Source organism: Podarcis liolepis (assembly GCF_965112155.1).
Source record: "Podarcis liolepis genome assembly, chromosome: 1".
Taxonomy (NCBI): domain Eukaryota; kingdom Metazoa; phylum Chordata; class Lepidosauria; order Squamata; family Lacertidae; genus Podarcis; species Podarcis liolepis.
Window position 1 is genome coordinate 67,716,599 of NC_139554.1, and position 13,907 is coordinate 67,730,505.

Here is a 13,907-nt window from a genome sequence, read left to right on the forward strand (position 1 = left end):
TAATGCTCGTGCTGTACTCTTGAATGCTACAAAAACATTTGACACATTCCTTAAGATTTCTTATGCTTCAACATAAAGAGTTCCATAGACCCAATCTAGTTCAAAGTACTAGGATTCAAAGTTCAAAGTACAAATGTGGATTCCCAAGGACTCAAGAACCCCCAAATATGCATGAACAGAGGCAGGGGAAATAGGCCTGAGTGCCTATCCTCATTCCTTGTACTACCTGCATACATGTGTACATGTAGGGGCAAGGGAAAATAGGGCATTATAGATGCCCATGGGAACCCTCTGCACATGGTTTCATTGTCTGTTCACTGACCTCTGAACTGTTCAATTGTAACATAAATGTTTAAAATAAGCTGTGGTCACACCTTAATGAACAAATTTATCATGGCATAAGCTTTCGCAGAACTGTGTCATAATAAATTTGTTAGCTGCTAAGATGTCGCTACACTTCATTGATTTTTCTACCCCCTTGGATAAAGATACAAGACAAGACAATAATAGCCTTTTGCACGGGAGTCAGCAGAAGGCAGATCAACTCTGAGGACTCTGTACTCTCCAGGAGACTGGCAAGGGTTTCTAGCTGCTTTACAAGAGTAACAGTAACAGCTAAAAGGCTGCCCCCCCCCAAAAAAATATCCCTGCTGAAATAAAGAAATCTGGATTTTTGGCATGAAAGAATGATGAGCTCAAGTCTGATACTCAGGCCAGGAATTTTATTCTGTATGTGCTCAGGGTTCCTCTGTTCCTTTATTCAAACTATATTCCTACATCCATGGACCACTATTTTGGATATGGATCCTGTTGGTGGACCTCAAGGGTCCAGTAAAGAACAAAGCAGATTTAAATTCAGACAGCTCAGCACACTGGTTACAGCCAGTGGTGTCCCTTCGTAATCAAAGAAGAGCTTCTGAGCCAGCGGAGGTAGCCTGTTGCAGAAGTTGGGGGGGGGGGAGCGTTTTCTGCCATTTCCCCCTCCATCTTGCAGCCCCTCTGAGAATAATCTCCAGAGGGCTGGGAGAATCTTCCAGAACAAGAAGGCATTTGCAGGGGGGAGGGGGGCAGGGCAGAGTGGTAAATATCACTCTTCCACCAGTTAATCTCTTTGATGGACCAAACATGCAAGAAGTACCAACTTGGTTCCATAGTCAGGCCTAGATATATATTTTTAATGGGTGTTTTCATCTGGGATTGAAAATTTTAAAAACCAGGTATCACAGCAACAAGCCAGTGTTTAATGTTTAGCAAGAATTTCAAAAAGGGAAAAATGATATGTTTAGGCCTTGACAATGGGAACGGATTTCAAAATGATTTTTGTTTGATACTCAGGCCAACAAAACTACATTTGAGAGATAAAGATAATTCTTAAAATACAACCAGTATGCGGCTTGTTACCTCATCTTCAATATCGATAAATGAACCCATGTCTAGCTCTTCTGGAAATGTCATACGGTCATTAAGTTTTATCCTGTGCATAGTGGTGTAATCAAAGTCAAATCTCTTTAGCTGCAAGGTCAGCAGATAGGGAAAATGCAAAAATCGCAAGCCCTGAAAAACATAAGGCAAAAAAAAGAAAGAAAAGATATAAAGGCAATGATAAATATCAAGGATATATATCCAGTTAGTTCAGAGTTCTGTCAAAAGGCATTTATTACCTTCCTTGCATCGCATTTCTTCTTGCACCGTTCACAGAAGTACTGATTGGGGCCATCAAGGATCTCCGGCTGAATGAAAGCATGTAAAGCTTCCTCCTAATCAAGTGGGAAGGAAAAGATAAGCAGCTGCTGAGACAGATAATGTTGAACTGTGCAAAAGTTCATTTAACAGGTGATTTAATATATTAAAATAATCTCCATAAACAAAATAAAAAAGCAGCTACTGGATTAGGGAGGAAAAAACTCAAGGGTAAACAACTTTTGCATTCTACCTTAGGTAAGCAGTCAAATCATGATCAATAACACATCACATTTTATTAACAAATTGATGGTTCCATCAAAATTAAGTTTTGTGAACAATCCAAGTCTGTTATCTTGCACATCACATTAAGCCACAGTGGCACAGTCAGCAGTTTCATGGCCTTAGCCCCCCCCCCCCCCCCCCCGGTTTAAAGATGGCCTTGATCTTTCAGGAACATGTGCAAAATTAAGCAGAGGGCATCTTTTAAAAGGTATTAATTCTGTTCTGTCATCTCTTAAAGGTATTGTCATATTAATCTGAAATCTTAGATTTCAGCTCTGCACATAGCCAGGTGTATATTAAATCCCATTAAACAGAATATGCACATTTCAGTGTATAAACTGCCAGCAGCCTAACTTTATATCATTGTATGGCTATATGAGAGAGGTGGTTTATGTTTGCAATTTTTCCAACACAGATTAAAAAGCTCCATATATGGAAAAATGTGTGTGCACTGTCAGGTATGAAAGCAGAATAAGAAATTCATTTTTCTAGTAAGCCTAAAACCACAAAGGCAGCTACCCAATGGAGTAGAATTTACTGAATTAGTCTGTAGAACATTGCTTTTTTCAGGGTTACTCAAGGGTACGCAGTACTAGCACCTCTTTTTTATAGTTAAAAGTGTGGCACTTTCTGTAACAACTTCGAAGTGAGTACCAGCACCTGTTTTTCTAGAAAAAAAGCACTGCTGTACACCATATCAAAAGAGAATATAACCTACATTTAAATTCTGCATAAAAGCAAAATATATCAAAACCCCAAATAATACAGATTGTTTCAATTGTTACTAAAACTAAAAACTGAAAATAGGGGAGATAGATTTCTCAGTTCTAAGGACATAAAATCATTCTATCTGTTGTCCGAAATGGATTCCAAATCACTTTCCCTGAGGCTAGAGGCTTTTGTCACAAAGGAGACTACTTTTCATGTCACATAGATTAGTCCCTTGTAGTAAACTTTTTTTTTAATTCTCTAATATTTCATGTTCCTTAGTAAAGGTTCTAATATCGGAATAAAGCTGATATTCAAGAATATAGTGAAGTAAATCCTCTGGCGCTGCTGCCCCAAGATGCATAATCAATTTTGGGCCAGGGTGCTGAAAAAAACTCTCCAGTTGAACAATTTATTCCATCTGCTCAAATGGAGTCAGGTACAACTTTCCCGATTCAAAAAACTTCAGATTTATTACAGTTTTCCCATTCTGCATGAACCACTGTTTTGGCATCATTTTGTCCCAGATAGTTTTGCAGTGTATCTCCTATGGGTGTGATTAGATCATTCAATAAACCCTTATAAAAAGGTGCCACTGTTAATGGTAAATAAATGCAACAAGTCATTGCTCAGCTTGGCTCGTTCCAGCTAGTTGGTACCCTAAATCTGTGACTCATTAAGAAACAGAGTGTGGACTCTTCTGAGGATATGGAATGCTTAGATGTAGGCAGCAGTGAAGCATGCCTCAGTCCTTGACTCTTGGGTCTTGGTACCTGAAGAAATGCCTACTCCCACATACCATTGTGTTTCATATGCTTTGTAGTTTTTTAATTGTTGTAAGTCACTCCAAGTAATAAAAATGTATAAATTTGACTATACATTAATGACCTCCTCCAAGGGCCTCTCCACAGTTTGAGGTAAGGCAAGTGGCAGCAAGGGACAAGGCATTTCCAGTTGCAGTGTCCTGTCCCTGGAGGTCCAGGAAAACTCCTGGTGCCAAAAAGATGGCACTGCATTTTTTGCCAGTAGTCAAAGGCCTTTTTATTCTCCTGTGCTTTTAGTATGTTTTTACAAGGATTTTATGCTTTCAGTGGTTTGATTATATCTTTGTATTAATAGGTTTATCACTATACACACACCACTCAGAAAATGAAAGCTGAAGGGTGGTACAGAAATCCCTTAATAAAATAAGGTAATGTTTCTGGTTTGAGACATGTGTGGCTACCTCACAAATGGTGCATGCACAATAGATATGTTTTGAACATATTAACTGGAAGTCCTTAGCATAGGAAATTAAGAGAGTCTTATTTTTTCTCAGTGCATTATTCCCCATTTCTCTCTTCTTCCCAATACTATGAATAATATTTGGGGGGCAAATTATGAGTTGTATGAAACAACTTGTCAAAAAATGATGCATATGACCTGTTAGTTTCTATTTATGCCAGCTGAGTCTTTTATTCAAAAGTAACTAAAAATATTGAGACACGCGAGCTTGAAAGCTGACAGAAGACTGGGCTCATGAATTCAAGAAGCACCTTCACTGGTGAAGGTAAAATCAGAAACACCATTTGTTATGTTGTAAAATGAGTAATTTAAAGGCAGATAAGGACATTTTAAAAAGTTCTGAAAGTCACTTTCTCTCATGATCAACAGCTGTCCCCTGATTTCTAAATAAATAATAGGGGGCTTAATGGGAGAGAAAACTCACCAATTGCAAAATGGCTGGTACACAGCTTATAAGATTACTATCTAAAGCATGTTGTTTGATGGATCCCACTTTGGGAGGAGATCAAGGATATGGGAAGGTCTTCAAAAAGCCTCCAATTCATCCCTTCTCCCTCCATTTCTGAGAGCTCAGAGAAGCACTAAGAACAAACAGAACAAAGGTTTTACAGCCCCAGCTTTTCCACATGAACAAAAATTCTGTCATTGTTGATAGAGAAGAACTCTTTACAAAGGGACTGTTCTTCAAACCATAATGGGGAAGGGTAGGGGGAACTACTCTACTTGGCTCCTCTGCACCGCTGGTTTGTTTGTTTGTTTTAAAAATTGTACCTAAATATTGCAGAGTACAAGGAAGTATTTTTTTTAATCTGTTATAAGCGACAATCTTTGCATCAGAAGGCAATTACTATGAAGTGGATTACAGATTTTGCAGTTTTGACTCTATAAAATATAAATCAATCTGAAGCAAGCATGCGTATCACCTGTACAAAATATAGATTTTTAGACTACAACTATGACCTGCTAATAAGGCCATTCAGGGAACAATTGCTGACTAGAATGCTTAAGTAATCTGCACCAAAACGGCTGAGGTATTTTTTTCCCAGCAAAATCTTATTATGTGGGAAGCAATTAGTCAGATATAGAAATATGCAGTACAACAGAATGTGTTACATCTTTTACATTTAAAAAAATGGCATGTGAATGATTGACAAAGTGGTTATGTAAAATTTATGTAGACTGTGTGATGTGCAAGTCAACAAGGAACCATACTATTATATAGATCCATATCTATAGATATAGATATATATACAGATATAAACAAAAACAAGTGATGCTCCTATGGATCTTCAAAACTTGAATGAAAAAAACTCATGAATGGTAATGCATTATTTAATGACTTTAGTGCTTACCAAAGAGGAAGTGATGCTCAAAGTAATTTTAATGGGATTTTTACAGATCAGTTTTTAAAAAATATGTGTTATATTTGACTGCTGTGTATTTTACTTCTTTCTACACTTTTCTATAATTTGTATAATTACAGGAGGTTGGATTTGATGATCCTCAGGGTCCCTTTCCAACTCTACAGTTCTACGATTCTATGATGCTTCTGCCTTATATGAATGAAATTGAAAAGTATTTTATAAATACTATTTCTACCAAAATGTCTCTTATTAACTAGCATAAGTTGGTTTTCAATGTGGTTCTGACTCAAGGAAAGTCAAGAAGAAATTATAGAAAAGTCAAACCATTTAAAATTTATTCTAGTAGTTAGATCCCATGTCATGGTTGGCCTCCAAAAGCTCCTTTCAAAGCAAGTTAGCTTTGGGGCCAAGAAAATGTTGATCAATAACATCATCCACTGAATAATTCACAGCAAAGTGTGTCTGTGACTGCATCCTTCCCTTCCCAGTGTTCCCCTAAATCTGCTTCAGAGTCTTGGTGGTGGTGGGGCTTTCAGAGCAGACCTTGAATTGCATGGGTAGAAGAGAGAGGTGATGCCCCATTGCAGAACCTAATGTGACACTAGATCACCCAAAGTACTTCATTTCTCATATCACTATCAAGGACAAGGAGATAGATTAATATTCGCAGGAAAAGCCAGAAGCTGTCTAGTCAAGGCTATTACTGTTGAATTAAATAGGATTTACTTCTAGGTTAGTGGGATAATATAATGTCCTAGATGTTTGATCTGGAGTTTGCTCCCACTGGTGACAGAACTCAAGGTTCTATTCAATATGCTACTGATGGCAGAAAAAAAGGGGGAAAAGAAATGTAACAAATTTCCCCTTCCTCCTGCAGTCACCTTTCATACTAACTGAGGGTCCCCAACCCTGCTATTCAGGGCAAAATCAACAAAAACCACCTACTCACCCATTTTGCCTGTGGAATTCCTTAGTTGGATAAGAAGCCTTCCAAGAATAGAGGGAAGTTTTCTGTTCATGGGAGGCAACATCCAACCCTATGTTCACTACACTTCAGCTGCACTGAAATAAAAGGGACCACATACAACTAACAGGCTGCAGCTCAATATCCACTTACTGGAGAATAATGCCTGGGAAGTGGCTTTGCTTATGAGTAGAAATGTCTAGGATTGCACTGTTTTTTTCCTGCATCCACTGACTTTCCACTTTCATGGAAGTTTCATTACTGCCAATATCTGTTTGTGGAAGATTACCAATACTTCTTTAAATTTACCACTTTGAACTGTTGTTTCCTAACAATTTTGTTTTCTTGCAAACACATAGGCAAACAGCCTAACTTTTCTATAGAAATGCTTCCAGGTGCTTGTAACAAAATTCTGATTACTATTAATTTGCCATGTGAAGCATTAGAACACATCAGCCTTACTATAGTTACTGTCCTTAAAAACTCATACACCCCCCAAACAGTAAGACAATTCACGTTTAAGGAATGACAACCAACTGTAGGATGGAGTAGGAGCAACAGACAGCCAATCCAGCCACCGAGTTAAATTCAAAGGATTATTTAAATTTAAAGGATGATGGTTTCCTATTGTAAAATTTAAGTTGCTAGCAAAATTAGTTCTCTTTCAAAGACTAGATATATCAAACTATCTGAAAAGTAGGGTAGATTCAGAAGTAGGGTGGAATGCATACTAGAGGCTAGAGGCTAGTATGAGGTGCTGTGCCCAAAATATGGCATCTTAGTTTAGTTCTGGCTTGGTGGTGCAGCCTACCAGCTACAAATAGTGGTCCACTAGGAACTGTTTTTGCTGGGCACTTGGCACAACCCCCCCCCCCCGGGTGATTTTCTGGAAAGTCACAAAGTATGACTGGTGAGCTTCTATCACCTTGCTGGTCTACAGTTTATGTAGAGCTGGCACAATGACATTTCTACTGAAGCAGTTTATAAGTAGTCTCATTTGTATCTTTCTTCTATGGTACCCAAACTGTAAGGTTTCTAGTCAAGTCTCCCATCTGACTAGACACAAACCTGCTCAGCTTCAGCATGGTTGATGAAGGATGTGCCTTCAAGACAATGGCCTATTTTAATCTTAAACCACCACTTCAGCTTGGGAAATATGCTTTTGAAGAAGTCCTTTGGAAAGCTTGATTTGGACAAGGTCAAAACAGAACCTAGACTGTTCAGTAATGCCTACACAATGCCACTACCCTGAAGCTAAGGAAGATGATTCTTTAGTATTTTTCATCCTAAACCCTTTTCTGATGTGTGAAGCTGTAAACTGTACTTAATCTTGAAACTAGATGGGATTGCAATATACTGCAAGTCTGTACAATATTAATGCAAATGCAGGAGTTCCACAACACAATTCTTAAATATGTTCTCTATAAACAAACAGTAGCAGCACAAACTTCCCCTTTTAGCATTTTCTTCAGATTTTTATTTGGAACCTGCAAATCATTAGCTTAACCGACAGCAAATTACTGATTGTTTCATAAGGTTTGAGCAATTAATTTTTTAAAACTGCTCTTCTACATGGCCTTATATGGAATACAACAAAGCTCTTGTTGTTTCTTCAAACACTGAAGATATACTATAACGCAAAACAAAACAAAATGGGAGATCAGAATAGTAAACTAAACTATTTTTCAAGTTACGAACAGACACGGCAATAAAAGGTTGAAGCCCCAATAGCTGCCAGTTAAGAAATTTAATCTCTAGATTGATTTGCAGAGTCAGAAATAAACAGTTGGATATATCTTAAGCTTATAATTTCTCTCAAAAATCCCATTTACCATAATGTTATTAGAAATTTCAAGTATAAATCCTTTGTAGTGTATAATGGCAACCACTGACAAGACAGACCTTTTCTTTTTTCCAGGAATTGACATGTTTTCTGTTACTTTTATTAAAAAATGAGAGATCACTTACCTCTTGGCTAGAGTTCTTTGAAGGTAGTATCCTCCTTAGATTCCCTATTTTGGGTAGTGCCGCCTGTGGCGAGTCCCTCAGGAACTTACTAGCAAGATCTAAGAGTTTTACATTCCCTTCCACAAGCCCTATTAGCGCATGTGTTGATCCCATTATGTGATTGATATGACCTTTGAGCCCACTGCTTACTTATCTGTGGATCAATGGAGGATACTACCTTCAGAGAATTCCATTTAGAAACATGCGATTTTTTTCCTTTCTCCAAAAGCAAGTATCCTCCATAGTTCCCAACTGCTAAAGACTAGACAGCTAAAATATTTTCTACCACCAAAATAACCAACTTTGCAATACAATTCAGGAAAAAATATAAGAAAGCTTGACTAAGTGGAACATCAACAGAGTTTTCAACACAATAGCTTTAGAAGAACCTCAACATATGATAAACTTGGTTCTCATGTGCAGATATTCATGATAGAAACAGATGTTGTTTCAACCAGACAGAATAAGAGTTGGTATCTATGCAACTTTCCAGTAGTTAATATTCATGCAAAATGTGCATCCTGTGATAGTTAATTGACTTAATTTTTTATCTCCCACCTCAGAGAAAGCATTTAAGACAGTAGATCTTATTACAACATTTTTTAAAAATACACTAGAGACAAGGGGAATAGGTGCCTGTTAATTAAAAAGATGACTTAATGGTGAGCTTAATACCAATCAAAATAGGGAGGCATTCCGAATAGTTCTATTTACTAGATAATGTCACATTTATAAGCCCTTAAGTTACCCAACACCTTGCAGTAAAACTGCTGGTGGGTGTGGGGCGATTCTGTTCCCGGCCCCTGTGCATGTTGGCAGCTCACACATAATCATGTTCTGCCCCGCCCTGCCCCACCCCGCCCCCATGCCCTCTTCCAGGTCCAAAAGGACCCACACATTGGCAATCACACATCAGTTGGACACACTTAAAATGGCTGCTGCCTGTATATACTAAATAGCATGATAAATTTAACAATACATGAAAATGGCTAAAACTAAACAAACAATTTTCAGCTGTTTGGTTCAGTTGTTCTGGGGTGGGCAGAAAGCATTTATGGTTCACTGGCCAGAGTGTTAAGAAAGAGGAAGAAGTTTTCCTTCTTGTTTCATCTCCAAGAATAGTGTTCCACCAGAGCAAGAAGGGAAGGCTTTCACAAATGTGCTCCCACCAGGGAGAGGGAGAGGAGCAGCTTCTCCTACACTAGCGCTATGCTAGGGAGCAAAAGCGCTGCCAAGTAAGCAGGCACTGCTTGTTTGCTCCTCCCACTGCTAAGTGTGTGTGTGCAAAACACTTTCATATGGCCTTCGGAGTAGGGGATGGCAAACCCTTAATGTGGTCTCTGAACTGGAAAAGCTTGGTCAAACCAGTTGATTTTTATCATGTCCAGCATATTATTATACTTCAGTTCAAAACAGATGTATATGCAAAATCTATTCATTTATATTATCAAATGTGATGGGGTCACCTGAATCACCTACCACACCATAAGGAAGGATTTTGTAGAATAAATACCTGAAGATATCCTACCTACTTGGCTTATTTTCTCATGACTCCTCTTATTGCTGTTCATGTTCTCTGCTTTGGATTATCCCCATACAACATGCAGACACACCCACACACGGAAATCTAAATTAGAATTCCATACACATTCCCTTTGTATATATGACACCTCTCACTAGTTTAAGGAGAACTACACCAAAAATATGGCTCACACCATCTCTTATTCCTCATTTCAAAAAGTGTTCCTTTCTGCAGTAAAACGAGAAACTCCTGTTACCACCACAAGCAGTTGCTCTATTTTTATTACAACTGTCAACAACATTAACACTTTTTAGATATTAATAAAACAAACACCTATCAACATACCAAAACAGAACTAACACTAAATCCCAAAAGCATTCCAAAAAAAAGCATAATAATATTACGGTAACCATTAAATCACTTAGCTGAACTTCCCTCTTAAACATGCACCAGTAGGACTCATTGAAGGGTCAAAAAAACTTCTAGAACTTGCTAGCTGGTTTACTGCACAAAGACGGACAACCCAAGATGGAGTATCTAGGATGATACTTACCTTTCAAGAAAGTGATACCACTGTTGCATTATGTATGTAATGTGTGCATAGATGCATTAGCATTCAGGTGAGCAGTACACACCACACTTGCAAAAGCCTGGTTGGAGCCATAGGGCCGAATGACCAACGGAATATCCAGGTATGTGTCAATCCTCCAACTCTCATAGCCGCATTCCAGACATCTTACATAGTCCTTCAGCTTGCCTTGATAGAGCTGATTTATGAGATCAGCCTGCAATTGAGAAAGAATTTAAATATTTCAGCAAAGCCAAAGGGAGACAAACAAGATATTATCTTGCTTTATACAATATTCATTCCTGTGGCATTTAAAGGTATTCATATTGAAATGCACAAGTAACACTTTACAGGGATAAGACAGAAGTTCAGTGTGTGAAATCTGCCAATGCCTTTTGTATCTGTCAAGTAAGAGTGTTCTTTTACTAAAAAGCAGAGCATACTCTCATTTCCATCTAATTTTATTACAATACACTGGTTATTTATCAAAACAGAAAATAAACCTACTCACAAAGCTCAGGGCAGGTAAAATGTTTCTTTCTCCAATTAGTCTTAATAGCATCTGATTTGGCTCAGAATTATTTCTTCTCTAGCTAAATCTAAAAGCATGACTTTCACCATACCATCTCAATGTCTTTGCCGAAGTTAGCATTTGAAATGTGGTCCAACGCAACATTATCTACTTAATCCATTCTAGCTAATATTTCTAGTTCAAGTAGCATGATATTCCTCTTTATTCCATTTTTTTTAAAGAAGAGCCAAAACTGTTACCTGTTCTGTTAGTTTCCATTTTTGTTCCAAAGCATCAAACATGACTCTACAGAGTTCCTGGACATCATGCTGCTGCCAGGCTGTTGGAAAATAAAAGTGACCTTATTGTGTCGGCTTAGGCAGACATCTACCTACAGAATGTTGTTAACCTGGTTTACACGCACACACACGCACACCCCACAATTAATTTGGGCAGAACCTTTTATGTAATATCAAGGCAGACCTAGATAGGTGGATTCCCTTCACAGTAAACTTATTCTGTTTAGGATTCTGCTAGCTTTGGGGTCAAAGGGTACTAGCAGACGAAGTCATACTCAGAGCAGACTCACTGAAAGCAGCCAACTTATTAGCTACAATCATGACTAACGTTAAGTGCACTGATTTTGTTGGGTCTACTTGGAGTACAGCTTAGCAGGATATTATCACTCAATTTCTCCAATGTGCAACACTTGGCTAAAAACTAACCATTCTTTCCAAGCATGTTCATATTTTCAAAAAAAACCACTGGACATTTACAACAGGAGTTTGGGGGTCCCTAAAACCTCTGGAGCAGACTCGAGATGCATGAGGGGCTGCCCAAGAAAAGAAGCGCAGTTCTGCGGCACAAATGTCTCTTGCGCAAGTACAACAGCAGTGTTTGATACAGACCTAACACTGCAGAACATACACTTTGGACTTTAACAATACTAAAAAGAGCTGTAAGTTCTGCTTCTAACACACCTTTTATTTTGGCCTCAATAATTTATTTTAGTTCATAGTTCAAAAATAGAGTTTCTAGGAGATAAAAAGCAATGAGGTACTGAACACATAAAGTTTACTTCTGTGAATTCATTTTAACAATTCAAAATTGCAAATAGGAATTCATGTTTGCATGGAACAAAAAATAAAAGAAATACAGTAGTCACCAATACCCCCTCTCTGCCTACTAGATAATGCAGATACTGCGTAAAATGAAACATTGTCCAGCCACCATCAGAATGGATACTGTCGGCAGAATGAATTCCTACCCCCCGCCCCGCCCCTGCAGCTCCTCTGCACCCATCAAAGCATATCTGGGGGGAATATGTCGGCTGCAGGGGGGGGGCGTGGAAGGGGAAGTCCACTCATACAATATTAGACTTCACCTACTGAAAACAAGGTTTAAATTTATCCAAGAATCATTTTAAAGTAGCTTGACTTTCTTCTGCTATCCCTGGAAGCATCTAGGTGATTACCATGGTCACCAAGATTCGGTCACCAAGATTCTGGACTAGATAATCCAACATGTGTTCTTAAACAATGTTTGTAAAAACAGTACAAAAGCTTGCAATGCCTATATCTTTTAGAGCATTCTCCATTCCTGAGAAAGTTGAATCACTTAAAAAAAAATCCCACACCTCAGAAGATTAATGTACTCTGGGATTCTTTCTATGGAACAAATCCACATTCAACACAGAATGTCAGTTTATATCTAGCCTAACAATTACACTAAATTTAACCAAGCAATTTGTCTTAATTACCCTCACTACTATCCCATCCAAAGCTTCGTGTAACATCTGTTGTTTCAATTGCTCTCTTTTTGCTGGTCTGTAATAAAACAAATAGCCTTTGAAGCTGGTAAGGGATGCTGGTCACTGGATCTTCTTCAGATTCTTCAAATTCCCATCTATTAACAAAAAGGAGGGGTCTTAGTAGGATCAGGCAATTAAGTTACAACACATTTAAAAGAGATGCCTTCTTAATGTACATTTTTAGATAGAGATCTTCCTTGGATGACAAGCTGATGTAAAATTGCTGTTCAAGGTGCAAATATGGAAAACCTGAAATCCTAATTCATATGCTTAGCATAGTCTAATATAGAACATAAAAACAACTTTTAAGAAAACATCCGCAACAATTCTTCAGCATTTAATGTTTCCATCAGACCACTTTCTATAAAGAAGCATTATGAAACATTGCACACTTTTTTTTAATAAAACAGTTGTTTTCCAAAAACAGTGGTACCTCGGTTTTCTAATATAATCCATTCCGGAAGACCGTTTAAATTCAGAAACGTTCGAAAACCGAAAACTCAATACGGAAAATTCAATATGGAAGCCACATGGCATGTTTAACTTCCGAGACGTGTTTGAAAACCGAAGCATTTACTTCTGGGTTTACAGCATTTGAAAACTGAAATGTTCATCAAAGAGGAGATTTGAAAACCAAGGTACCACTGTATACCCATTTGAAAATGAAATTAATAAAATCACAAAATGTGAACTCTCATGAATTCTTGCAAATACTGTTATAGGATTAAACACTGCTTAGAACGAGAGTGGGGAAAGGGAGTCCCATCAGTGAGTGGAATCCTGACCTCTGCAGTGATAGAACCTTAGGCCATTTTGAGAGGTAAGCAAAGCCTCCCACCTGTCAATCACCTGACATCAAGGGCAAGGCTTAAGTCAGCCTACAGAGGAAGATCCTTTGCATTGCCAGCTTCAATCAAAGCCAGAATGCACGGAGTTATTTATGCTTATCGCCAAATGTGGGGAAGTTGGCTGTGATTTGGGGGTGAATGGCCTAGTAGGCCAAATTGGGACGTGCCAAGTTTATTTAATGTTGCAGGTCAGAGCTCCCTACCCCTGGCCTAGAATTTACAGAGACACACTGAACCATACAGTGGGTAAAGGTTTATACATTGCTCCTTAACTACTCTATTCCGAACTTAAAAATGGAAAGCGTAATGCTGGTCGTCAACAAAAGAGGTTTAAAGACTGTCTCAAGGCAAATCTT

At 38.2% G+C, this 13,907-nt stretch overlaps 1 protein-coding gene across 7 annotated transcripts in view; it reads right to left on the bottom strand.

Moving 5' to 3' along the window:
- The window catches only part of USP47 (ubiquitin specific peptidase 47), a 48,232-nt gene that overhangs the window by 17,144 nt on the left and 17,181 nt on the right, over positions 1-13,907 (bottom strand). For all 7 annotated transcript variants that reach the window (XR_014519429.1, XR_014519430.1, XR_014519431.1 and 4 more), the window contains 5 exons: positions 12,653-12,798; positions 11,154-11,233; positions 10,450-10,599; positions 1,662-1,757; positions 1,402-1,554 (listed from right to left, as the gene is read on the bottom strand). Coding sequence is in view for 4 of the 7 variants with exons in the window: in XM_083476476.1 (XP_083332602.1) it covers positions 1,402-1,554; positions 1,662-1,757; positions 10,450-10,599; positions 11,154-11,233; positions 12,653-12,798 (625 nt within the window). In the remaining 3 variants the exon portion in view is untranslated. The remainder of the gene's footprint in view (positions 1-1,401; positions 1,555-1,661; positions 1,758-10,449; positions 10,600-11,153; positions 11,234-12,652; positions 12,799-13,907) is intronic.